We start from the raw sequence: 26,275 nt of genomic DNA on the forward strand, positions 1-26,275 counted from the left end.
CACCCGACGCGGCACTCCCAGCGATGGGCACAACGCCCGGCAGCCACCTGCCCTGCGGCCGGGCCGCGAGCGGAGGGGAAATGTTGGGCGTGCGCGCAGCCGGCGGCCGCGGGATGGAGCGGAGCGCGGTTTCCTCATTCCCTAGGCTGGGGGCAAGGCCTGCGCCGGGCGGCTGTGCCGTGCACGGGGATGGTACCGGCCGGGGTAGCGCGATGCTGAGAGCACCGCTCCACCCGAGCGAGGCGCGGAGCCGCTTCCTCGTGCCGGCGGGGCGGGGAAGAGGTGGGGGCCGGGCGGGGAGGTCTCGCCCATTTCTCTGCCCGCGCGCCCCTGGCCCCGCCCCGCGTTGTGTAACGCCCGCTCCGCCGCCACGTGGGCTCGGGCCGGGGTTCGGGGGCTCTGTTTGGGGCCGAGGATGCCGCGGGGCAGTGGGAAGGGGAGAAAGGAGCGGGATGCGGGGAGGGAGAAGGAGGAGGCGGAGGCCGGGGCCGTGGGCTCGCTGGAGGCCGCGGTGCGGGAAGCCCGGCGCAGGGCAGCCCCGTCGGTGCGGGATTTCCGCTACAACAAGCAGCGGGCCCGGCTCGTGTCCCGGGGCTCCGAGCTGAAAGAAGGCGCCGAGTGCATCCTCTATTGGATGTGCCGGGACCAGCGGGTGCAAGGTAGGAGCCGGCCCCGCGCCCTGCAGTGCTGGGTGCTCTGGGGGGGCTTCTATTAAGCGTTCCCCGTTTGCTCGCCTTGCAGATAACTGGGCTTTCCTCTACGCCCAGCGCCTGGCCCTCAAGCAAGAGCTGCCTCTGCGGGTCTGCTTCTGCCTGGTGCCCACGTTCCTGGATGCCACCATCCGCCACTATGGCTTCATGCTGAGGGGGCTGCGGGAAGTGGCCGAGGTACAGCCGCTGCGGCGGAAGGTGGGATGGAGCCGGCTGGGAGCAGCCCTTAAGTCCTGTCCTCTCATTGCAGGAGTGTGCAGAGCTGGACATCCCCTTCCACCTGCTGCTGGGCTGCCCCAAGGACGTGCTGCCCAGCTTTGTGGTAGAGCACAGTGTGGGAGGGCTGGTGACAGACTTCTGTCCCCTCCGTGTCCCCCGGCAGTGGGTGGAGGAGGTCAAGGAGCAATTGCCTGAGGACGTGCCCTTTGCACAGGTGGGTGCCTCTGGAGGACGCACATCCTGGGTCTGTTGGAGAACACAGTGTGCATTGTGCCGTTAGGAACATTGGCTTCTGCTCACATCACCATATCCAGCTTCCCTTCTCAGGTGGATGCCCACAACATCGTGCCCTGCTGGGTCACATCCCCCAAGCAGGAGTACAGCGCCAGGACCATCCGGGCCAAGATCCACAGCAAGCTGCCAGAGTTCCTCACCGAGTTCCCTCCTGTTATTCGGCACCCACATCCACCACCCAACCCCCCAGAGGTACCTGCAGAGATGCATTTGGTCCTGGGTAGCCTCATGGCTTTGTGGCCTTAGAAGGGGGACACCACCCACAAGTGGTGTGGAGATGGAGGGACCTGGGGGTGGGGGGTTCCATCTCCATTTTCACAATGGATCTTTGCTGTGCTGGGCTGCTTAATAAACAGCTGGTGGGAGCTGGGGGCTTGCAGGCTGGGGACAGCCCTTAGCTGGCACATGGGGGACATATGTAAAGCCTGGGCAGCATCTGCTGCTGCGACTCAGCTCTCTTGCTGCTGGTTTGCTTCCAGCCCATTGCGTGGGATGCCTGCTACTCCAGCCTGCAGGTGGACCACACGGTGACAGAGGTGGCATGGGCGACCCCTGGCACTGCTGCTGGGCTGGCCATGCTGCAGTCCTTCATCACTAAGCGGCTCAAGTCCTTTGGCTCACAGCGGAATGACCCGAACAAGGCAGCTCTCAGCAACCTTTCCCCATGGTTCCACTTTGGTGAGTGCCCCAGGCCAACCCCATCCCATTAATTAAGGGCTAAGTGCTGGCGGCTCAGCCAGGAGCCCAACTCATGTCATACCCATACCCCCAGGCCAGGTATCCACACAGCGAGCCATCCTGGAGGTGCAGAAGCACCGATGTGCCTACAAGGAGTCGGTGGATGCTTTTGTGGAGGAGGCTGTGGTACGGCGGGAGCTGGCAGAGAACTTTTGCTACTACAATGAGAACTACGACAGTGTGCGAGGTAGCATCCATGGGGCTGGTGGACAAGGCTGAGGTTGGGCAAATACTCTGTTGTGGTCACCCCAATGCCCTGTTCCCGCTAGAGGATGGGCCACAGAACCCTTAAGGTTGGAAAAGACCTCTAAGATCATCGTGTTCAACCATCAGCCCATCACCACCATGCCCACTAACCCACATCCCTCTGTGCCCCATCTTTATGTTTCTTGAACCCTCCCAGGACCTGGAGGGGAGCAGTTTTCTCAGCATTGCTCCTCACCTCTCTCACAGGTGCCTATGACTGGGCACAAAGCACACTGAAGCTCCATGCCAAAGACAAGCGGCCTTTTCTCTACGAGTTGCCCCAACTGGAGCAGGCCACCACACATGACCCACTCTGGAACGCTGCTCAGGTTAGTGATCCCCATCTCCTTGTTCCGAGGTCTCTCCTCCGAGACCTGCGTCTGTGCTGGAGCCAAGCTGGCATGGGCTGACTGCTGCGGTTGTGTCCTTCCCTGCAGCTACAAATGGTGCAGGAGGGCAAGATGCATGGCTTCCTGCGGATGTACTGGGCCAAGAAGATCCTGGAATGGACCCGCAGTCCTGAGGAAGCCCTACAGTTTGCCATCTACCTCAATGACCGCTATGAGCTGGATGGGATGGACCCCAACGGCTATGTAGGTAAGCTGGGGAGGGGGCATGGGCAGGTACAGCATGGGGATGAGATTGGATATAAGGAAAAACCTTTTTATGATAAGGATAGTGAAGAACGGACACAGGTTGCCCAGAGAGGTGGTGGGTGCCCCTTCCTGGAGACACCCCAGGTCAGGTTGGATGGGGCTCTGAGCACCCGATGGAGCTGTAGGTGTCCCCATTCAGTGCAGGGAGTTGGACAAGATGGCCTTTAAAGGTCCCTTCCAACTCAAGTGATACTATGATGAAGGAGAGGGCTCTGCAAAGAATCCCAGCTGCTTTCTGGCCCTGAGATGCCCATGGGCGCAGGGCAGAGCTGATGCTCCATCCCCATGTTCGGCAGGCTGCCTTTGGTCCATCTGTGGCATCCACGACCAGGGCTGGAAGGAGCGGGATGTCTTCGGGAAGATCCGCTACATGAACTACGCTGGCTGCAAGCGCAAGTTTGACGTGGATCAGTTTGAGAGCCGCTACACCCACTGCAAGTGACTGTGACGCAGAGGGGTGAGGGACCTTGAGCTGATTAGCACTGCTCCCTGCACGGGTGGATGTGCTTTTTTCATGGTGCTGGCTTGCACTGACACAGATTTGCTATGGGTGGTGGTGGAGGGCTGGATGCAACAGCAGCAAGTCTCAGGGATTTGTTGTAAAGCTTATGGTTTGTAGCTTCTATGTTGGCAGTGCAATGCACAAGGCCAGCTGCACGGTGAGGGATGCAGCTGCCTTGTCCCTGCTCACACTGAAGCTGAGCTCCCTGCCAGAAGAAAAAAAAAAGTTCAGGACACAACCCCATCTCATATTAACTTAGTTTATTAGGGACGGCATTTTCATTGCTACACTGTGCAGCAGTCCCATTGGGAGGGCTCCAGTGAAATGCTGGGGCAGCTTGTGGTTCTCCCTTAGAAACATTTGGGGCCTTGGCAAGCTCCAGCATCACGTCAGGATGTTAGTGTTGGACATCACCTTGCTCCAGAGCCCTCTGCCAGGTTTCAAGTCCCCACTGTTTTCAGATGGAGGGAAGAAAACATAAATAAACCAAAATCCATTTGCTTTTTTCTAAATATACTCAGTGCTTCTAGAACGGGATGTGGGCAATCTCTCAGCCAGTGCCCCATGACATTAAAGTGCTTCAAACAAAATGGTGTGGATGAAGTTGTGCTGCTCTGAGCCAGATCCCAGGAGGAGGGAGGCCAGCTCGTCCTGCTGAGCTGGATGGCAGCATGTGGACCAGAGGCAAGAACAGCGGCAATGCTTTCTGCTGGCAAGGTAGACCAAGTTGTGGTAGCTCCAGAGCTTCCAGCTGCGGAGCAGGTAGGAGAGCAGCTGCTCTCCTGGGGAAAATGAGGATAGATGGGAGGAGGCAAGAACTCGGGAGCAGGTGGGGAATGGAACTGCTCCAGGCTGGGACCCCTAGAGCTGGTTGTAGCAGGATGCTGCAGCACAGGGAGGAGATGCTGTCCTATCAGCAAGGCTTGGAGTCACACTGCGGCCACCTCTCCCAGTTCCCATCCTTGTCCTTCCAACCCTTCCATTACCCCATACCTAGACACATCTTGAAAGCCTTCTCACAGCATATTGCCCCCTGCTCTTCACCACCCTTCTTGCACATACACAGGTCCCACCATCCTTCCTAACATCCACCCTAATGCCGGGTGCGTGTGTCCCTCCCATGATAACTTGGTGCCGGGCACATGCCATGGGATAAAGCATCCCTGGCTACAGCATTTCCAGGGCCAGGCCTCTCTCCGGTGCACTCTTTCTGGGAGCAGCCTGCTCTGCTCCCTTGAGGGACCTGGTGATCCCTCTCCCAAGGGCGGCAGAACTGATGGGAGAGGGAACCCTGGCACTCCCCAGCCCTTGTCAGGGAGTGATGGAACCAGGGGCAGGAAAGCTCTGGAGTTTTTAGACTGTTAAGTCCCAAACAAATTGTATGCTCCCTAAAATGAGCGTCTCCTCGGGGTGGGGAACAAACAGTTAAAAATACATACAACCACATTTAAAAAAAAAATAAAACCAAATCCAGCCAATTAAAAAAAAAGAAAAGAAAACCAGGACAGAGAGGTTAGGGGGAGGTGATCAGAGGACTGAGCCAAGAGGCTTTACACATCCCGGCTGGTACAGGCAGAAGACAGCCATATGCAAGGCAGGTCCTAGTGCTGCTGCCATGGGGAGATCCCATGTCCCTTTTACAGGAAGAAGCAGCCCTCAGGGAGGACAGAGCAGCAGCATGAAGGGGATACAAGGTTTGAAGCCCTGCTAACTGTGTGTCCTGCCATGCAGAGCTACCTCCAGCTTCATGCCCAGCAGTAGCAGTCCCCTCACACAGCTGCACATCCTACCTGCCCCTATTGCAATGCCTTTGGGGTGAAGGGAGATGGAGCAGCTCAGCGTGGATGGTGTGAGGGGAGGTAGGGCTGACATACAGACTTTACGCCATTGCTACTTCCTCTGTTCTGATTCTGGAGGGAGAGCAGTGGTTTACTGGCAATGGTTCCAACCCAGATGTTAAAAAAGGGAACTGCTAAATGTTCCATCAACCCCCACTCCCCCTCCCAAGCCCTCCCTTACTTCCATGTACACACAAACTAGCAGCAAGACGCAGGATGGGAGGACTTGGAGAGCTGAATTCCCTCTCCCAGGAGTGGATGGCCAGAGCTTCCAGTGTCCAGCTGATGAGCAGAAAGTCCTGACCCCACCAAGGACTCCTTCAGGAAGAAGGGGATGGAGATGGACAAGGAGAAGGCTGCAGATAGGCTCACAGGTGATTGCCTGGTTAAGATTCACTTTCTGCCTGCAGGGAAGACAGGACTGGCCACCACCTTTCCCCACATCAAGGCATCACAGTGTGTCCATTACCTGGAACAGACCAGATGACAGAAGATACTCCTTTCCTAACACTGCTGTACAGGGGAAAGCAGACTCCTTTGACACTGCTCCAGGTATGATGAGTGTCCTGCCATTCTTCCTCACCATAAGTATGCTTGGTTCAGTCTCTGGTGATGAAGGTGTAAATAAACCCAACGCCTGCTCCTCTGCCACACCATGCTTAGGTGGCTGTTGCTGCCTCCTGCTGCTCCAGCTCATCATCTTCATAGTCTGAGATGTAGGATTCCATGCTCTGCTTGGCCAGCAGCTCTCTCCGGGCTTGGAGTCGCTCGCAGCGAGGGCAGCGTGTGGACTTGAAGCAGGACTTGTGGTAGCAGGCTTTGCATTCTGAGGGGAGAAAAGGAGAGTAGCTGAGGGCTGGCACAGGCTGCCTGGCTCTCCACACTTGCAGAGGGATGCTCCAGATTTGTCCAGGAGGACAAACACCAGAAGCAGAGGTTTGGTGCTGCTCTGAAAGCAGCAAGAACTCACACTAACTTGAAACTGCTGCAATCTTAAGTCTGACCCTGCAGCACATGCTTTGCTGCAGGGCAGAGCTGCTGCCCTGGATGAGCAAATACCACTGTAATATTATTTTAAGTGCTGTTGTAAACAACAACTGATCTGCTGCTGTTATCATGTGGCACAGACATAGGCCGTTTATTGAAGCACCCTGGTCTGGCTGCCTGTGTTTGGCTCCACGCCTCTTGCTGGCACAAAGCCACTCAAAAATGAAGAAGCAGTCGTTGCTGACCCCCTTCCTGTTTCTCCCCATACCTCACCTTCACATGTCTTGCACTTGTTAAGCTCAAAGGGGAAGATGATGTCGCCTTCATTCTGGCAGAACTCGCAGATGAAGCCTTTGGCTTGGCACAGCTAGAAGAAAGGGTCAGGGAAAAAAGTAAGCTCAATGCCCCTCATCTCCCTGGAGCTGGATAGTAGGACACAGTGTCTTGCTCTACCTATGTGGGACAGTCCATCCCCAGCATGAACCACAGCAAGGCAGAATCAACGAGTTAAGGATAAAGTCAAAATGGGGTAAGAAATATCCCACATGTGCTGGGTAGCAGTTTATAGAACAGGTGAGAGCAGCAAGCATGTACTCAGTTAATTCTGTGATCCTCTGCATGTCAAATGCCTTCCCACTAGATATTTACACAGAAAGCCTATCCAAAGGGTGTTTCAGAGCTGTGCAGTAGGTGGCTATAGAAGCCTTACCACGCATTTCTCAACGTGCAGGCTGCCTGCCTTCAGGAGCTCTGTCAGGCGAGGCACCAGGTCCCCCCTCTTGGTGGCACTGAGGTCACTTAGAGAGTAGAGATGCAAATCCTCTGTCAAGTGGCCAGGCACTGCATCGAAGGAGTCCAGGAGACTGCAAGGACAGCAAAACTGGAGCTCAGAGCAGAGGAACTCTACTGAGTCAGACACAGGACTGCAAACAGCTTAACACTGCACCCCAGGACTCACTCTTTAGCTAGCCGGCAGGTCTTAAACATGTTCTTCATGTGGAAGAGCTGGATTCGCAGCAGCTGGAGAGGAAGGAGGGACACAAGGTATCAGTAAACAGATCACAGACCTTAACCAAACACGTCTGCCCCATTTCCTGCACTGGTGAAATGACTGCTGCTCCGCTGGTACAGGAGTGTTTACACCATGCTGAATACAGCGAGCACAACCAGTCACCACACGCTCCAGGAAATAAACCAAGGCCCAGCTGGACACCAAGCAGAAATACCTTCCTATTCTGTGCTACTGCACAGGAAACAAGATATGAACGGAAACTGAGGTTTTAAGCTTCAGAAACTGAAATATCTGCTTCCCCTCAGCTTCTCCAGCACACGATTTACAACTGGCAGCCACCCTCCCCCTGCAAGCCCTGCCCGGAAGGTGAGGGAAGGGGCTTACCCACACTTGATTGAGAGATTTCACCTTCCGGTACAGGGCAGGATTGATATCTTGCACGTTGAAGAGCGGGTCGCTCCAGATCTTGCTCAGCAGGTCTTTGGAGAAGTTGCTCACATAGTACTTGCTGAAGTCCCACTTGCGCAGGATGCGGCTGGGGATGACTGTCTGGGCGTTCTCGTGGCAGCACTGGCAGAAATACTTCCCCAGGTACTCACAGTACCGCAGCCGCTTGATGTAATCTAGCCAAGCCCAGGAAAAGGGGATAGTCAGGTGAGGTGCAGGCTCTGCCCATCCAGTGTATCAACATTTCCAGCGAGGAAGGCGTTCTGCCTTGCCCCAGACTGCTCAACACTGGAGCCTGAAAGCACGCTGCAGGCTGCAAAATTCTTTGAGGACCACAACCTGCCTATCAATCCATGCAGTTAGAGGAGTGCACAAAAGCTGTGACCCAAATTTGTGGATACAGACACTGCAGACCCACGAGGCTACCAAAGGATAGGAAGGTAAGCGTGCAAAGACTGTCCATTTATAGGTCCCCAACACATCTATGCTGACGTGTGAGCAGAGCTGGCAAAGGCCTTAGAAATGACACCAGGAAAGAGCGTACCATCTTCCCAATGACCTCATGCTGAGCTCTGCCACAATCCACCCACTCTGCATCTTCCCATTCTCACAGGTTATTGCCTGCTTTCCAGCTACTGCTCAGCACTCACCGGGATCGGTCCGGATGCCACAGCCTGCACACCGGTAATTCTGCTTGGCCACAGCTACCTTCCTCCTGTCCAGAGACAAAAGATGACATAAGTGAATCCAGGCCTGATGGCACCCAGCACCTGACAATGGGCGCTGACACAACTCTGGACATGCACATCCACATTCTTTGCGATGTAAGTGTGGATGACAGCTAAGTGGAGGGGAAAGGCCTTGATGCACACCAAAGACAGGAAGCACAGGCACGAGATGGAGATGGTCAATATGCATTTAGCAGGCTGAGAGCAGAGAAGCCCTGCTAGCCAAGTAGGAAAGGAAGGACAATCAAGCATAGAAAACCTTAAAACAAACAGTAGGGAAAAATGGGGGGGAAAGGGCAGGTACCCAGAGAGCCCTCTACTGTATGAATTCTTACGTTGGGGCTGGGTGAACATTGAAGATGATCTGTGGTCGTGGGGGGGCCCACTCCAGGTTTCCACGCACCCGAATCCTCAGCTTGTAGATGTCAGCGTGTTCTCCGTCATCGGGAGAGACAGGCAGAGAGTCGGGGATGGGAAGGAGCTGGGAGAGGCAGGTAAAAGGGTCAGACTCCTGCCTAGAACTACACTGGCAATGCACCTGGCTGGTGCCTGGCACCTACTGCCTAGCCCTGTCCCAACAACAGGCTGTTGCGGCTGAACAGAGGGGCTGGAAAAAGGGATTTCCCCAGAAGTCTGAGCACTCTGCTGCATGAGGCTGCAGGAGCAGAGCCCGGCACTGCTGCACCCTATTTACACATGGGCTCTTCAGGAACTTTCACTATTTCCAAGCAGCCCAGGAAACTGGGCAGGTCTCCTCATGCTTCCCAAGCACAGCCTAACTCCGAGCTCACTGGGGCATGTGATACTTCAGCCCTTCAGGGTGTGGGCAAGCTGAAGAGCCTGGCAGAGTTCAGCACCATGGAAGATGAGGACCCTGGTACTGAATGTGATACCTTCAAGGAGTCTGATTGTATGTCGCTCAGATCCCCAGAACAACTGCGTATCAAAGAGCAACCTGCACTTCAAGGAGACCAAACAGCAGCCTCTTCAAAAAACCCACACAGGGGAGGGCTGAGCACAAGACAGGTAAACCCACCACGATGCCAAGTTTATTCTCTGCAGACATTAGTAGGAAAAGGCCAAGGCACTGCTGCCCAGGAAGATATGGTAGCAAAACACCCCATGAGAACATGCTGCAGGGGGTAAGGAAGAAGCCACACAGCTGGGCTGATTGCCTCCCAGGGAGCTGTCAGCACCACTGGGGATACCTTCTGTTTTTTGTTCTTCACTTCTTTCTGGTTCCTCCATGAGACCCAGACCCCACAGCCCCATGACAGCTCATTTCCAACACTGGTGCCTCAACAAAGGAACCATTTGGCATACTGACAGTTGAGCAGTTAGTGCACGCTGTGTCTCATGCATGTTCCCTCCAGGCACGTCATCCACTCCCAACGTACCAGCAGGACTTTTTTGGAAAGCTGCCTTTTCTTATACCAGCCAGGATGCCTAAACAGCTTTTTTAGAGACCATCTCAGGCCCTGAAAACCAACAGCAAACAAGCAATCAAGGTGCCTAGCAAAAGTAGTGGGTGAGCAGGCTGTGCTTACGCCCCAGCTCTAGGGGATTTTGCCCCAGTTGTGCCCAAGCACAACTTCTGCTTGGGAGCCACCGCTGTTCCCAAACTGCTGCCTCGGTCCTTGCAGCCCTCTCAGCTGTTAGCCAAGGCACTGCACAGCAAGCGACAGGGCCTGGACAAAACCTATCCTTCTCTCCTCCTGTTTCATCAGAACTAGCAAAGGTCCTGGGCAGTGGGCATGAAGCCAGGGAATCTGGGAAAAGGATCAAATAGTTGGTGAGTTAGGATTTCCAAAGAGCAGTGAGAACTCTGCACTGTATGCTTTTCCAATCACCGTGCCTCACTACTGCCCTGCTCCTGTGCTGGCATCTCCAGGCAGTGCCCATGTACCTTGGTGGTGCCACCCTAGTCACTCTGTCACCCTCCTGTACACAAACACACCCCTACCTTCTGTGGGGCATCGTGTTCAGGGACAAGCCATTCCAATTCGGAGGCAGCTGGCAGCTGCATGCCCTCAAACTGCTTCAGCAGACCCATGGCCACCGCTTCTGCAGAGTTTGAATTGCCGAATGAGTGGGATCTAGCCAACAAAGGAAACAGTTAGTACTAGGGGTCTCACATTCCCCCATTCTCTGATGCTATTCTCAGCTCAAGCAGGGACACAGCTTTACACCTGTCCCAGATAAGAGAGAAAGGCAAGGGAAGCTCAGAGCCAGCAGAAACCAGAAGCCAGGCAGGCCATATACTCCAAGTTGTGCCAGCTCCTCTTCCCAGCCTCTTACTACTAGGAATTGTGGGGATCTCCCCATACACAGCCACATCATATCTCATGTCCACATAGCATGTGAATGAACTTTATCATCCCAGGTGCTGCTTTCCAAATTCAAGAGTAGGACCCAGCTGTGCCTCACTGATAAGAAAATGTAGGGATGGAGGGAGGGATGTGCAACCCAGTGCAAATCAGCAGCTGAAGCACCTGGAAGTAGAGCTGGGCAGGAAAGGGAACTGGGTACCAAGATGTCTCAGTGCATCAGTTGAATACGTACATGGACTCTGAGGAGAGAAAGGGCCTCCTGCTGGAGTCGGGGTTCCTCTTGATGTCTGCATCTGAATCAGAAACAAAAAGGATGGAGCAAACTGGGCAGGACTGAAGGATACATTCACTCCAAACCAAAGCTCCATTTTAAAACTCGTCAAGCTGTTTAAAAGCACATAAACTACAGCATGAGCTTCTACCAGTGATACAGAGCAGCAAAGAGAGGTGCAGTCAAATTAATCACCTGTTGGGAGTTACAAGGTAAGGCAAGGCACGGTGGGATGCTGCAAAAACACAGCCAGGGATTTGGGGTGACAAGTGGTGCAGGTCACACACCAAGTCCTAGTGGTTACACAGCCTGTAACAGTGCACACAGCTGGAGCTATGAGGGCACAACAGCAAGGTTAGCTGGAAAGTTTAGTAGCTCTCTATACAGTATAGGTGCTGCAGGGCATTAGCAATGGGATGCAGAACCCTCCTCCCTATTGAACCACACAACTCAAGATAAGTGGCTGTGCCACAGCTTGTCAGCTGCTGCACCCACAGGCACTGGCAGCCTGAGTCCTGTGTTCAAGAGACAAGTCAGCATCCATGCAGCTGCAGGGGTCAGTCCTATGCACAGGCACAGAGCTATCAGGCTCTTTCTAGGAAGCAGAGATCCAAGATGAAGGTCCAGCTCCTTCCAGCCCCTCATGATCTCTGGAACAGACCTGGGCTTCACCACGTCCCTCCTCAGTACCAGGATGTGGGCACCACAGCAGTACTCCAGTGGTACCTCCCCCCACACGTGGCTCTGGAGTCACTCTGCTCTGCTACCCAGGCAGATCAGTGACACAGACCACGCAGATTTTGTCCAGGCACCAGCTCATGCTTGCTCTGCAGCAGAAAGCTAACACCCTGAGCCATCAGTTTTGCTAGGAAGAACAGGGTTGCTCCAGCAGAACAGAGAGGAAGAAGTTCTGAAGAAGTGTTCTCCTGGAGCAAATGACTCTGTCTTCAGCTGCTCCTGGCTTGAGAAAGGGAAGGATATGCAAAGAGCTCAGACTGAGCCTCGATAGACCTTCACTAAGTTTACAAACTCATGCTAGCAGAGGTCAACATGGACACATAACGCTCTGTTTGACATCCACTGCTAGTAACTGATACACGAAAGCATCCTGATGCTAAGGAATCTACACATCTACATCATGCAAACAGACTTCTTGTTGCAGAAAAGAGGGAACTCAGCTAAAATGAGCCTCTTAATCACATACCACACTGCAGACGTATCTACCATGCTCTGAAGCCTTCAGTTCTGTGCAAGAAGACTTTGCATGATCCTAGAGTACGACAAACTCAAGCAAACAGTGGAGCACACACAATATAGGACAGGCCAAGCACTACAAGATCTTGGGCAGAGCACTGCTATCATCTCAGAGAGGGCAGAGGGAGCCAGACCTGGCCCTAGACTCCCCCAGGTGCTGGGATCCTGTCATCACTCCCTTCCCACTCTTAATTGCAGACACTCCTCAAAAGTCTCCAGTTAGCTACCCCACATGTCTCTGCTGCTAATACTTTCACCATGTGGGACAGTCTCCAGGGGGTTGCTGAACAGCACACAAAGTCAGGGAAGCCACCCAGCCCCAAGCTGCCAGCTTCAGGCCAGGATGAGCTAACTCTGCATTGAATTCACTGGATACAGCAGGATTGGCAGGAAGCTCTGAGCACCAGCATCTCCAGCAGGAGCAGCACACTGATGTCAAATGCCTGACAGCAGAGATCAGCAGCTAAGCAATACCAGGCTGCACATGATCGCAGCATCCAGGGCCTCCAGTGGGTAAGAAACACCTCTGTTCCAGCTGTTTTCGCTACTTTTCCCTCAAAGACCTCTTTGTAGAAGGATTCTTCCCCAAGTCAGGTCTGGGCAGGAAGGGAAGGGCTGGCCAGAGTCTGAATCAGAGTCATTGCACACCAGCTCTGTGGAGTCAAGCAGGATGACTCTTCCCCAAGGCACCAACAGATTCAGAGCGCTTTGGTCCTGTGCTCACTCTGCCTTGTGGCCAAAAGCTGGCAGTAGAGTCATTCAAAGAGCAAGGCTCCTTTCTTTGTGGTTCCCTCCTTGTCTTGTGTGTGATCAGAGAAGCAATTGTTTTCAGCAGGGCAGCTCCATTCAGAGCCATCATGTTGGAGGGCAGCACCCCTGGGATGGACCCCTGGTGCTGCAGCAGAGGACTGCTGTCACCGAGCCCAGCAGCTACAGAATTACAGAGCTATGCTTTTGCCTTCCTCAGTCCCACCCCAGGCTAGACAGTCTTCCAAGCAACAGGCATGTTTTGTGTATTCAAAATACTGCATGGAAAAATGCCCTGGGGGACGGTGCCCAGGCAGAGCTCCTCTGCTTCCTCTTTGCTCCCAACAAAGCACCATCCTTCCACAGCTCTTCTTGCTGACACTTGGATGACACTGTGTCACTGTTCCCAAATCAGAAGGCATGAGGAGCTGGTTTACGTGCACTGAGCTGTGAGGAAAGACAGTTGAAATATCCACACCGGTGACTTAGGCCAGGGTCTGACAGTAAATTTCAGTGATTTGTTGCCTAATCTGAAGCTGATCTGCTGATGAACTCGATACCTGATGAGCCTGTACAGATTGAGGCCTCTTCACTCCCTGCAACACCCTGAGGGGACACACTGAGAACTGTGCACGTGCGAGGCACACACACGCACACACCTTGCACACATACGCACGCGTGCCAAGGGAGCACTGCAGATACTACCTGAGAACAAGGAAGCCATTGACACTGAGAGGCCGTCCTTGGACATTTGAATCAGGTTAGATCCATCGTTACCATCTGTATAACACGGTGATGACAAAATAGTTCACTTCAGTGCTTTGGCCAGGCCAAAGGGAAAGGGCATAACACAAAAGCAACACTCGCATGGGAGAAGCCCAGAACTATATTCACACACCCCTAAAGGGACTTCAAAACCAAGTCCAAAATCTAGCCCTCAGGAACTAAAATGGGGGCTTTGCTGTCAAGTCACAGACGAGAAGACTGAGAACTTTATAGACTGAGACTGGATTGCTCCATCTTCTCTCGTCTCACCTCTAAAGTCTAAAGCATGACCGAGGTACTGCTGAGATACGAGCCATGTCCCAGAGGACAAACGAGGCTTCAAAGGAAGGGGATGACCAGGGACCTAAGGCAGGTCTCCTGCATGCAACAGGTTCAGCCGCACCAGCAGGCAGGAGCAGAGACCATGAGCAGTACAGGTCAGGATGTGACCAGCACCCACTGCTCCCACCCAACACACAAGTCAGCTCCTAGTGCCTGGGGAGGAAGAAAGCAGGGTGGCAGCCCTCCCATCTCTCCCTGGCTGTGATAGCTGCTCCGTGGACCCGGCAAGTGAAATGGAAACCACGTGCCAGTTCAGAAAGCTAAAGGATTATAGAAGATTTTGAAGGAAAGTCATGCCACCACATGAGAGAAACTGGTTGCTCTGTTCATGCTCAGCACTCAGCCATTTGTTTGGGAAAAGCCATCCTGAAGGCCGAAGGGACATGCTCTCCTTCAGTGTGACTGACCTCAATGCAACCAGGCCCAGAAGTCTGTCTCTGTGCAAGAAGCTAATCCAGCCACTGCCTCTTACCTCGGATCTCGTATTCCTCCACATCCTCTGCAGAGCCCGAATCAGACAGGCGCATGGAGCCGTGGGAGCTGAACTGGGACTCGCTGTCAGTCGCCACAAGGCCTGGGAGATAAAGGGAAGGCAACACAGCCAGGCCATCAGTGTGAGCAGATGAACGGGGCGCAGACAGCAAGGGGGTAAAGTGATAGCCAGCTTTGACCAGGGAAGGGTGGATAGCAAGGATGAAAAACAGGTTCTGTAGCTTCAAAATGAAACCACATTCCTTAACTCAGTGTCACCAGGGCACAAGTGTTACACACATATGGTATCAGCCCCACTACGGTCTGTAATATGGCAGGGTTTCACAGATCTCTGTACCACCCTGTTAGAAATGAGCCCAAAAAACACCACCCACTGTCTGAGCCCATCTCCTGGCAGGTAGAGAACATGTGCTTGGTGCGGATCTGCTGGCGCCTAATGCGAATCTTTTGTTTGAGCTCCTGGATCTCCTTGTCGCTGTCTTCCTCTTCCTCCTCCAGCTGCCGGCTCATCATGTTGCATTTCATCAGCTCGATAGCAGCAATTAGTGACTCTGAGATGCTAAAGTGAGCATTCTCCTGCAAGGCAAAAGCAAAAGTATTTGAGGCTGTAGCACAGGGAAATTGGGAAGCCTTGGCAAAATATGGTTTAATATTTTCATCCAGAAAGGTGGCAGAAAGACCTTATACCTTTCTGGCCCTATGAAGTCTTACTCTCCTATGAGAACCTAGAAATTAAAGCCCTTTGAGGCAACAGAATTGTTGCAAAACATAGGCAAATCTTACAAAGTGGATGTGCAACATCTCCATGCTGGGGAGTCAGCACATGCCCGTAAGGAGCCACAACAGGCAGCCAAGCTGCTGCATGTAACGCTAGATGGGCAAATCCTTGTGGCCAGCCATAAATGAGCAGCTCAACTCGAAAGTTCTATGCCCAGCTCTGTAGAAGGAAATAGCATGGGATTATCTCCCCCACAGAGGAAGATAGCACTGAGTCTGCAGTAAAATTTCTCCAGAGCACACAGGCTGCTGCCTTCCTCACCTTCTCCAGATCTGCACAGCTGCCAAAGTCCTGCTCAGAGAGGTAACTGATGAGGGACTGCCCTTCTGAGGGTCTTCTGAACATCCCTTCCCCCGAGCTCAGGTACTGGCCAGAGTCTAGAAAAGCAAGACAGGAACATTATGAAGGAGGGACCAGGAAATCCACTGCTCCGAGCACTGGGTAACAGCCCATGCTCTGTGTCAAAACACTGGCTAGTTCTCACAGCCAACAGCTGTTAATCCCACTCTACAGACAGAACTGGATCCAGCTTCATCCACTCTAATGGAGAACAGTGACCAACACAGGGCCATTACAATGACAGCAGGCATCCTGAAACCATCCAGCCCTCCTGAACATCCCAACCTAAGCCGGAAGGAGCAGGAGATCACTTGACTGTTCTGGCTGCTATCAGATGCTCTCCTGCTTCTCTGTGGCTCTTAGACAGGAGGCAGCAGTAATTTTGGAACAATGACTAGGGCCAGCTCTACCCTGGAGCACAAGGAGACCTTGACCTCAGGCAGCCCTAGGGCACCACCACAGCACATCATTAATAATCATCATCTCCACACATCCTGGGCAGAGCTGCTAAGACAGCAACCACAAAAGTACTCCTGGCAGGCTCTCATAACAGCCTTCAGGTAGCCAATGTTTGTTATTCGGGATAAAAAGAAAGAGAAGGCATATGCCAAATAAAAAACAATATGAATAACAGACATGCTCTAGCATACTGTAGGTAGCAGAGTGGATACACACCCATGCCAAAAGGAAAAACTTTTAATGAGCTGCTCAGCATTGATGCTGCTGGACCCACAGATGCTCCTGCAGAGCCCACATCTGAGCACTGCAGTGAGTCCTCATTCACCCAGAAGGCCAGACAGACCTTCAGGGTGCAATCCCCAAGCTAACAAGCCTTTCCAGTTCCCAAACAGCTCACTACAAGCCAGCTCCTGCATGCCTGCATCCCACAAGCAGGTGCCAGAAGCTGAGGCCGCTACAGTGCATGCCCAGGAGCAAACATCCCCACTGATGCTCACTGTACTCACCATACTCCATGTAGAGGGAGCTGGGTGTGCTCAGTTCGCTGCTCTGGGTGGAACCAGAGACTGTCCCTCTTCCTCCACCTGTATCTGCATGGGACTCTGCAAGGGAACAAGACAACACCAAGCACATGTCAGCAATCCAGAAGTGCCCAGCCCAGAGCATGGTGTGAAATGAAAGGAGATCATCATCATGTGGGTGGGCACAAATGGACGGGAATCAACACGGGAAATCTTCCGCCTGGCTCACCTGCTCTGTGCCATGCTTGAAGTCAAGCCCAAGGGGGAAGGCAACTAGAGGGGGATTTCAGGCAGCAGGGGATGGGTGAAAGGGAAAGAAGAAAAGGCCATGACAATTACGGATCAGCCAAGTCCTGAGCTTTCCTCTCTTTATGCCCTGCAAATCTGAGGAATGCAATTGTTCCTGCAAGCACCCCTGACAGCCCCATCTTCCTCCTGGAGCAGCTCCAAGGAAGAGTCACCCCACAGGGCTGGGACACAAGACACAGGGACATCTAAGCAGCCAAAGAATCTGTGAGGCTTGTGGCCTGGACAAGGGTGGAAGGAGGCATCAGAAGGACACACTCTTGCTCAGCTGGGAAAACCCAGGGTTCCCTGCGCACAGCCCCAGAGCCAGGATCACAGTGCTCAAGGTCACCTCCCCACACATGCTGCAGGGCTGCACACTGCCAGGCAGAGCTGGTGGGGACCGCCAGGAGCTGGCCTCATTGGGGACAAACAACCACCAGTGTTTTGCAGACAGTAAGGCTCCAGAGAGCAGCTGACTTGGCTGGGAAGGCCCAAAACAGCCTAGAGCTGGAAAGCAGCATCCTGCAGCCCCTGCTGAAGCCGGAGCCAGAGCAAGGAATAGGGCTAGGCACATCTGTCCCTGTTTTTGCCAACTCTAGGAGGAGCCTTCCCAGCCATGGACTGCTCAGCACCCAGTGCCATTAGCATCAAACTGCCTCTTGCTGCAGATCTGCCCCGTGAAAAATATCACATTGAAGCCCACGCCTTCGGGGCTACCAGCCCTTGGCCACCAGGGGCAACCTCTTCTGGCTTCCAGAGTAATAGGGGTGGAGGAGAGAGTGGGGGAAGAAGCTTAGGGACTTGCTGGTCAGCACTTCCTAATGCCATGCAGGAGAGCTGGGTGCCAGCCTTGGTCTGGACCACTGCTGCCAAAAACCAAGCTGGGATCTTCAGTCAGGCCACATGCATAAACCTGAGGCACCTTCAAAGCACCTGGGACTCCTGGGAGAAAAAAATTTTTGTTTGCTTTCTAAATGGATACTAATGGGTTGATGGAAATTCTGAACTGAATGCAGTGATCACTAATGAAAGGCTGTTTTGCTGGCTCCCAAACCTGCCACTGGATCTTCTATTATAATGGTGATATCCCTGAGGCCTCCTGGACAGACAGAGGAGGAAGAGGGCAGCATTAAGGGAGAGAAAACAGAGACAGACTGGTTACTACGCAGCAAGAACTTTTGTTTCTCTCACGTAGGCAGCACCAGTGGGACTGACTCCCACAAAATGGTTGTCCCTTCACTCCCGAATCCTCCCACCATGCATTCACACACTCAAGAGCACAGGAGAGCCCAGCAGATTACCAGTACCATGACAAGAGGCTCCCAAGTCTGCCACAGCTCTATCCCCCAAGTGGACAGGATCAGAGGGAAAGAACAGCTAATTCTGCAGCATCTCTGCTGTTTGCTAAGGTTGCAGTGAAGGCCACAACAGAGCTGTTAACACCAAAATTAGACTGACATTCTGGTGTCAGCCCATCACTCCAGTGTGGAGTAGAAGATGGAGGGTAACAATCAAACCTCCAAAATGCTTGCCCACTGCTCCCCTTGCTCATCTGACACGCAGAGTTGAAAGGACAGCCAACATCCCAATATTGGTGACTCCCACCTGGCCATGGTCCCACCACTGTGCCCATACCCCACAACCACCCCATGAACCAAGCAAAGTAACCCCATTACCGTGCAATTTCCCCGAAGCCACATTGGTGTCAGAGTGTGAGCGCAGATGGCTCTTCTTGAGGATGCCCTGCGACACCGATGACTGTCCCTCTGAAAAGCTGGACCGGCGCAACAGGCCCAGGCCCCTGCTGCCACATCCGTTCGCTCCCCGGTCCCCTGAGTCCAGCTTCTGGGAGCTGCTAGAGGAGAACATGTTGGAGCTGCTGCTCTTACTGCTGCTGGTACTGGTGCTGCTGCAGGCCCGGCCCCGGCGCCCCAAGTTCCCGATGGCCAGGTACTCCGGCCCATCGTTAGCATCGCTTTGTGGATCATCCTGACTCCCTGTCCAAGTGTCCTCACTCTGGCTGGTGGTGCTGGAACTCATCTCGTTGGCTGGAGAGAAGGGATCTTTGGGTGAAGGGATGTGGGATGGAGGGACAGCGCTGGGCTGCTCCAGAGGGGACCTGCCCTCACTGAAGGAGGAGGACCGGGAGGCCAGGCAGTGTTCCTGGGGTTGGCTGGAGCTGGAGCTGATGGAGGAGCTTGCTGGTCTCCTGTCTGGACAGAGAGAAGAAGAGGATGTCACACATCCTCTGTGTGACCCCCTGAGCAGCAAGGAGTCCAGCCTGAGCTTCCAGCACCCCTGGTTACCTGAGAGGCCAGAGGAGGTCGGGTGAGGCAGGCTGGAAAAGGACCCGCAGTGGTGCTGCTGCATGCAGCCTGGAGACAGGGTATAGAAAGATCCAGGGAGCGCAGTCAGGCTCTGACTCTTTGTCACCGGAGACAGACCTTCACCCTTCCTGGTGAGCTGAAGAGAGGAAGCATCAATAAATCAGCATCTCAAAGGAGCAGCTTAAGAGACAGAAAAAACTGGACCTGCAGGGCCTGCACAAGCACCTGGTTACCAGCCAGCACAGCCCTGGGGCTGCAGGATGGGAGAAATACGCTGCAGCAAAGAAGGGAAGCAGCTCTTTATGCACAGCGAAGCAGCAAGCTCCATCTGGAAATTACCAGGCTCTCAGCGAAATGATCCAGGCAGCCCAGTGCCCCAGGCAGGCAGGTCTGGTGTCCTACAGCATCGTGGTCACACATCTCTCCTGTCCCAGCAGAGGGACCTGAGGAGCACACGGAGGGCAGTGATGTGCCGGCCAGCTGAAAGAACACAGACCCTATTTAATGAAGCATCATTAATTACTCTCCTCTGGGGAGCTCTTTGCAAAGAAAGCAGCTGCTGTTCCCCTATGAGGAGAAGGCAGCTGGCACAGGGAGGCACTGGGCTGGTGGCGTCACCAGCAGGAGGGGGAATCTGGCTATCCTGGGTGCTGCCCAACCCTCTGAGTGTGGCTGACCCTGAAGCCTGGGTCTTTTGGAGATGGCTTTAGAGGTGTCTCTTGAAAGGATATGGTTCCTGAGCCTCATATTCAGATTCTTGATAACAGCCAGAACCGAGGTGCCTCACTACAGACACCTCCTCCCATCCCCCTAACCCCTTCCTTTTGCTATTTCCAAGTCCAGGCCCTTGTCCAAGGGTTCTGTGTGCTCTGAATGCAATATTGTATGAGCAGCCACAGCCGTACAGCATTTAGGGGATGCAGAAGCCAGGGGTCTCAGCTCACCATGGATGTGTCGATCTGAGCCAGCAGCCTGGGGTTGTTCTGCTCGACAGCCTCCAGGCACTGCAGCATGGCTGTGACGTGGGCGTCACTGAGCAGGAAGGCTGTGTCTGCAGAGAGAGAATTGCTGTCAGGGGGCTTTCTCCCCACCGCCACCAGCATGAGGGTAGCAGGAGGTATACGATACTCTTCCTGCAGCAGTCCGCAAGGGAAAAATTGTCAGAAAAGTCACCAAGGTGCTGGATATAAAACTTGGCAATTTTAGGAAAAACCTACATGAAGAGGAGGAGATGAGAGCCTTCCTCACCCAGCCAAAACCTGAGCCAAAAGATTTGCATTCCAAATTATTGTATCTGGTTCAAGGTTTTGTCCTAATTTGGGGGCTATGGAAAAACTTCTCTCTTCAGTACTCTAAAATACAAGATTAAAGAAAGATTCTGTCCCAGATCAGTTTAGATATCTTTGTCCTTGCTATCTATCTTTACTTTTTGACAGATTCTCAAGTTTTCACAAAAGTTCCTAATGTGCATGAATGGGCTACAATTTTCACCTACAAAGGAGAAACACAGCTGCATTTCCACACATCAGCAGAGGTCAGACCTTCATCTCTTTGTTTAGAAATACTCCAGGGGAGGGAAAAAAAAAACTATTTGAAACATAAAAAATTGACTTTCTTTGCACATTTTATTTCTTTGTAATGGGAAATGCATTTCTCCAAGTTTGTGGACTGGGATATGGGTTTGAGACCAGACTGCTTGGCTGCCTGCAGCAGAAACCTTTCAGACTATGCAAAAAAGCTGCTACAGCCTGATCTCCAAAAAGAAAGAAAATGAGAATATCCAACGCATTCAGACTTGCTCAAGCTCCTGTTAGGGAAGCAAGGAGGACCCAGACAAGCAGGACAAAGCATGTTGCAGACAAGCTCACTGCAGAAAACTAAAGCTCAGCTCTTCTGACCTGCATCCATGCATATACAGTATGGACACAGCACGCTTTGTCTGACAGCACAGACTGCACAGATGCAAACTACCTTTTCTGCTGCTCCCCTGAAGCATGATTTGGAAAATCTGTTTTCATACAAGGACGAAAAAGACGCATTTCTACTTACCTGTGTAGAACTTCCTTATGTACTGCCTGTTCCCCAGGAGAGGTCTGAGCTGTGCCGAGAGGCAGTGGAACTGCAGGCTGTGCTGCAGCCACAGCTGTGCAATAGCTTGGTCACTGTGGCTGTCTGGGCTGGGCTGGCTGTTCTCATGCAGGCTGATGAACTGGAAATGAACCATGAAGGCACAAGTTAGGGCAAGAAGAAGTAAGCAGAGGAGCAGGGATCATTCCTCCTCACAGCTCTGCAGTGCCAGGCACTGTTGGTGAGGATGCAGTCACATCCAAGCAGCCACCAAGGGAGCACAGGGAGACAAAAGCACCGGAGAGGAACAACACTTCAAAGGTCAGCCAGCACCAGTGACCAAAGTCCTACCCACAGCCACCAGCAATATGAATTTCAATGGCATGTTCTCCTACCCCTGACCTGGAAGGACCCCACACTCCCAAATCTAATTGCTTTCCTGCAGTGACATCATGTTCTTGCTGACACATTAACTGATGTGAACATTCTTGCTGCTCTACAGCAGACTGCAATGGAGAGCATGAAATCTGCTCACGTGACAAAGAGCAGCATGGTGCCTTCAGGTCTCAGGGCACTGAGGGCTGAGAGCATCATCCCTGTGCATCAGCAAACAGCAAAAGCTAGGCACAGAAGAGCCAGATGAATGGTCAAGACCAATATAAAACCCAGAAATGGAACAGATGAAACCTCTGGAGATTTGTACAACAGCATAAGTCTCCGCTGTGTGCACAGAAGCACTGCTTGTGCCAATTCCCTTGGTGATGCCTGTTGTACCCAACCAAGTGAAGCTGGAGGCCAGCCTGTAGGAAATAAACAGCTGACTGTCTAACCCTAAACCACACCAAGTTCCTGGGATGTAGCTCACACACAACCACAGTGCTAGTTCGTCCTTCACCAGTGGGTTCAGCTGCCTTCCTCCCCCAGGCTGGGCACACCAAGGCACCCACCAGAACTCACCTTCTCCAGGTGATAAGCAGAGCTGGGACTCAGGCGGCGGATGTCCTTCACGAACTGCCAGTAATCCTTCTGCCTGCAGTACACCTGCTGGGAGAGGCTTGATTAGGGCTCACCATACACACGAGCCTCGAGTGACACCACAATGACAGTACAGCTGGCTTAGAGAACAAGGAGGGGGTGTTCAACCCAGAATCTCTCAGGAGCTCCCAAATCACTGGTCCCCTCCTGCCAAAGATGGACCTGGAGCAGCAGGCAACACAAAACACATCCCAGCAGAACCTGCAACAACCGCTGTCCTCTGATGCCAGTCACCAACAAGGACACACCAGCATGGCTGAGCACCACAGATAAGAAATGTGATGCAGCACGTTCTTGGCATTGCATTCCTATCAACTCCTTACTGCTGTTTGCCTTGGCTCTGTTCAGACAGTGAGTTATTTCTTCTTAGTTATTCTTCCAGTCAAAGAGGAACTGCAGAAAAATTGTTCTCCTCAACACTTTATCGTGTTTAAGCACAGTCCCAACTGTCTCTCTTTCAAAAAAAGTTAATTTTTTTTTCCTCCATCTCTGCTTCCTCTTTCACAAGTATAAGAGGAAGGGGTTTTGTTTTGTGGTTTACTTGCTTGGGGGGGTTATTTTTTCTGTTGTTTCTATTTTTAAGACCAAAGCACCAACACAAACATTTTATCCCTTTATATTCAATTGAGTTTTTCTGGATAAAATAATAAAATTCATACAATAGTTTAAAAATCTCTTACAGTGTACACACAGATTTTTTATTGTTTTATTTCTAGTCATAGAAAAAAAAAGCTGATACAAAAATACGTAATTAAAAGGAAGTTTCTCTGAAGTAAATATAAGAAAAATCCTGCTAAGAAGCTGTACCTTCTATGGGCCTCCCTTTGTAGCTAGTACAGATGGAGTACATAGAAGTATTTAGATATACAGACATACATATACAGAGAGAGAGAGAGGGTATATATAGGCAAAGCATTTCTAAGAAAGAACTGCCTTTGCACATAGCATCGAGAATGTTGTTGTGCTGCCCTATTTTGCAGGTGTCTATTTCCTCAAGCTGTGGCATGAACTGTTACTAACACAGAGACATGCAGAAAATCATTCCAATCTTACTTTCAAAGCCGACAAATATCATGTATATCAGAAAAGAGCACTGTATTCCTCATACTTAAAAGGTAACTTTTCTCTCTGCTCAAAGGGAGATCGCTGGCCCACATTGCTGCAGACTGACAGCACAGAGCATCACTTGACCAAGTGCTGTGTGCAGCTCCCAGATCCAAGTAGCAAAGCTGGGATCGACTCTTCCATCCCATACACGGAGTTTTACAGCTCCTGGGTCCCAGCTGTGCAGCCCTTCTGGCTCCTCTGCACCTGGAGATGCCTGCAGTGTTGGAGCTGGTGGGAATGTTGCCCCAGGCATGCCCTGCAGGCTTGATGTAATCTTATCGAGAAACAACTGCTGTAATTGCAAGCTGAGGGGAGATCTGAGCGTCTGCAGAGGCTCTCCAGAGCAGGAAAGAAAAATTCTTCTCAGCAGTCATGGAGATGGGAACAGCTGGATGAGAATGGTGGAAGCTGGATACAGGCCCCTTTCACACAGAGCACAGATCCGGCTGCCAGCCCCACTATTCACACAGCTAACCAGAACCAGCCAAGGTCTGAGGCTTCTCTTGCCAGGCCTCGCAGGGGAGTTGTCCAAGTACACACAATAGGAGGCTGGCTCATGGCACATACAGCACTGCTGCTTTGCTGCACGATGCAGTGCGGCCAAGGGAGGAGTAGGCCTCCCCTCAGCAAAAACACCTCAAAAGCACACATGATGGAAAGAACACAGGCACGGGGCCTTCCGAGGCAAGCTCAGCTCCTGCCACAGGACTGTGGTGTGGGTGGGACTGAGGCCTACCTTGTCATGGATGAGCCCATGGTACAGGATGCTGTGCATGTCCCTGCAGAGCCGCTCCAGGCCGCCATACTTGGACCAGACGTTGGGGTTGCTGGTGGACACCAACCCTTCCACTGTGGTCTTCAGGTTGCCCAGCAGCTTCCAGTGCTCTTTCCTGCGGAGGAACACAGTGGGTTGCCTAATGAGCACCAGATTCAGGGCACAAGATGCTTCACAGCAGGCCAAGTTCACTCCAAAGGCTCTGGTCAGAGTGAAACCTTTGGTGGTTGCAACGTACGTTTCATAGATTCATAAACAACAGAACCACAGAATGGCTTGGGCCGAAAGGAACATACTAGCCCAGCCAGTCCCAACCCCTGCCGTGGGCTGGGTGCCCCCACCAGCTGAGGCTGCCTAGGGCCCATCCAACTAGGCCTTAAAAGCCGAAATGTGCATTCCTGCAGGGTTTTAACAAAAGCTTTGGAGATAACAGTCTAGAACGAAAGTTTAACCTTTACATTGGCAAGAGAAAACCCTGGTGTTTTAGACATCTGAAATCAGCCAGATTGCCAAAATAAACAAAACAAATTAAAAAAAAAAAAAAGGAAAAACTGCTTTTGTTTTTGTCCTCGTGGATTAAAGTGTGGGCTGTAAACTTCTTGCAGCACAAAGAAGCATGCTATCAAGCAATATAATCCCACTACTCAAAAATAAGCTTTTCTTGAAAATATTCCCATTTTGAGAGTGCTTTATTATTTCAAAACTGATTAAGTGAACGAGCAGATAATAAAATACTGGCTCTGCTTCAAGCGCCCCTGTAGCAGGTCTCTGTAGGGAAACCTCAGTGGCTTTAGCATTTACCTAAGCTTAGCTCACCAGGCAGCCCAGACAGCCAGCAAAGCTTGTCACTTGTCACAGCAGCTCTGCAGCCAGGCTGCAATTCATCAGCAAGCCTGAACACACTGTGAACACACATATCAGCAGGACTATGCTCACGCACAGCTCAATAACACCACTGCTGCCCAGAAGAGAGGAAGCCCTGCGCAGGGCTGTGAAAGCTGCACTGCAGGAATTCCTAGAGCCGTACACTGCAATTGATGCCACATCATCCTCCGCTGTTTGTAGCCCCATCCTCTCTGCCACACTAATGGTAGAGAGAATGAAGCATGGGGAAATGCCACTAAAGGGAATGAGGCAGAAGGAAATTCCCAGCAAATCAACCAGCCTGCGAAAGGCTGGAGAACTGCTAAATTGAGATGTTTCTATATTGCATGAGACTGAGCAGCAAAATGTGAGTAGATCCAGAGAAAAATTAAACAATGGAGACGTGTTTGCCCCTAGCCCCCCAGGTCTATACTGGTTGGTGCCTGGACAACAGCAGCTGTTTTCAGATCAACCTAAAGATCAGAATTTAATCACAGATTCCCAGCAAGCAGGTTTATCTCAGGAGAGAATGAACTAAACCAAAGGCAGTATCCTGGAGGAGATGTGACCTGAAGAGACAGAGCAAACCTCATTCATCTGAACCAAGAGGCTTTTCCAGCCCTGCCCCCACGCACCAAGCTCTGAGCAGCAGCACTGTCCCTGGCCAGAGAGCAGCTGCCAGACACAGAGCTCCACCAGCTCCTCCCCAAGGTCTTTCCAACACTCAGAGTGAGGAAATGCAAGTGAAAGCTCAGCCACGCTGCTCACTTTCCAGGTCTGTGAGTCAGGGAAACTCCCACCTCGTTATTTTGTGCTATAAAAAGCATGCAACGAGCACAGAGATGCAGGGCAGCAGAGCCTTGTGCTCAAAGACCCATCTCACTGCAGGGGCAGCTGTGCTCCGCCAGAGGTTGGGAGATGGGGACCCGAACACAAAGGAACCCTCACACAAAATAACGTAACAGTGCCTCTGCCACTGCATTCAGCATGCAGGAAACAGTGAGCACAATTAGAGCACCTTGGCAGAGATGATTCAGAACCTCCCAAAAGTCAATTAAATCCCTCAGTCAACAGAGAGACTCCCACTGGATGGGATTCATTGGCCCAAATGATTCAAAAGCATTTCACAAGTCGGAC

General features: G+C 52.3%; 2 protein-coding genes across 8 annotated transcripts in view; one reads left to right on the top strand and one right to left on the bottom strand.

The window, feature by feature from the left end:
• The first annotated feature begins 265 nt into the window (after positions 1–265).
• LOC100551374 (deoxyribodipyrimidine photo-lyase-like) lies at positions 266–3,877 on the top strand. The gene is made up of 9 exons (XM_003209143.5): positions 266–659; positions 742–887; positions 961–1,143; positions 1,257–1,415; positions 1,703–1,901; positions 1,996–2,148; positions 2,415–2,536; positions 2,645–2,804; positions 3,160–3,877. The coding sequence occupies exons 1-9, from the start codon at positions 416–418 to the stop codon at positions 3,303–3,305; spliced, it is 1,512 nt and encodes a 503-aa protein (XP_003209191.2). The 5' UTR covers positions 266–415; the 3' UTR covers positions 3,306–3,877.
• The window catches only part of RUBCN (rubicon autophagy regulator), a 30,442-nt gene continuing 7,775 nt past the window's right edge, over positions 3,609–26,275 (bottom strand). For 2 of the 7 annotated variants that reach the window (XM_085232610.1, XM_085232615.1), the window contains exons 2-22: positions 24,236–24,389; positions 22,315–22,401; positions 21,340–21,499; positions 20,235–20,341; positions 19,630–19,770; positions 19,270–19,426; positions 18,640–19,176; positions 16,661–16,756; positions 15,618–15,733; positions 14,953–15,154; positions 14,559–14,660; positions 13,685–13,759; positions 10,940–11,000; positions 10,341–10,473; positions 8,713–8,858; positions 8,300–8,364; positions 7,587–7,825; positions 7,149–7,210; positions 6,900–7,053; positions 6,464–6,557; positions 3,609–6,029 (exon numbers count right to left, since the gene is read on the bottom strand). In XM_085232610.1, the coding sequence (XP_085088736.1) occupies positions 5,863–6,029; positions 6,464–6,557; positions 6,900–7,053; positions 7,149–7,210; positions 7,587–7,825; positions 8,300–8,364; positions 8,713–8,858; positions 10,341–10,473; positions 10,940–11,000; positions 13,685–13,759; positions 14,559–14,660; positions 14,953–15,154; positions 15,618–15,733; positions 16,661–16,756; positions 18,640–19,176; positions 19,270–19,426; positions 19,630–19,770; positions 20,235–20,341; positions 21,340–21,499; positions 22,315–22,401; positions 24,236–24,389 (3,055 nt within the window). In that variant the 3' untranslated portion in view covers positions 3,609–5,862. The remainder of the gene's footprint in view (positions 6,030–6,463; positions 6,558–6,899; positions 7,054–7,148; positions 7,211–7,586; positions 7,826–8,299; positions 8,365–8,712; positions 8,859–10,340; positions 10,474–10,939; positions 11,001–13,684; positions 13,760–14,558; positions 14,661–14,952; positions 15,155–15,617; positions 15,734–16,660; positions 16,757–18,639; positions 19,177–19,269; positions 19,427–19,629; positions 19,771–20,234; positions 20,342–21,339; positions 21,500–22,314; positions 22,402–24,235; positions 24,390–26,275) is intronic. The other 5 variants (XM_085232611.1, XM_085232616.1, XM_085232613.1 and 2 more) reach the window with 4 other exon arrangements.

The sequence above is a fragment of the Meleagris gallopavo genome, chromosome 11, assembly GCF_905368555.1.
Source record: "Meleagris gallopavo chromosome 11, MGAL_WU_HG_1.1, whole genome shotgun sequence".
NCBI lineage: Eukaryota > Metazoa > Chordata > Aves > Galliformes > Phasianidae > Meleagris > Meleagris gallopavo.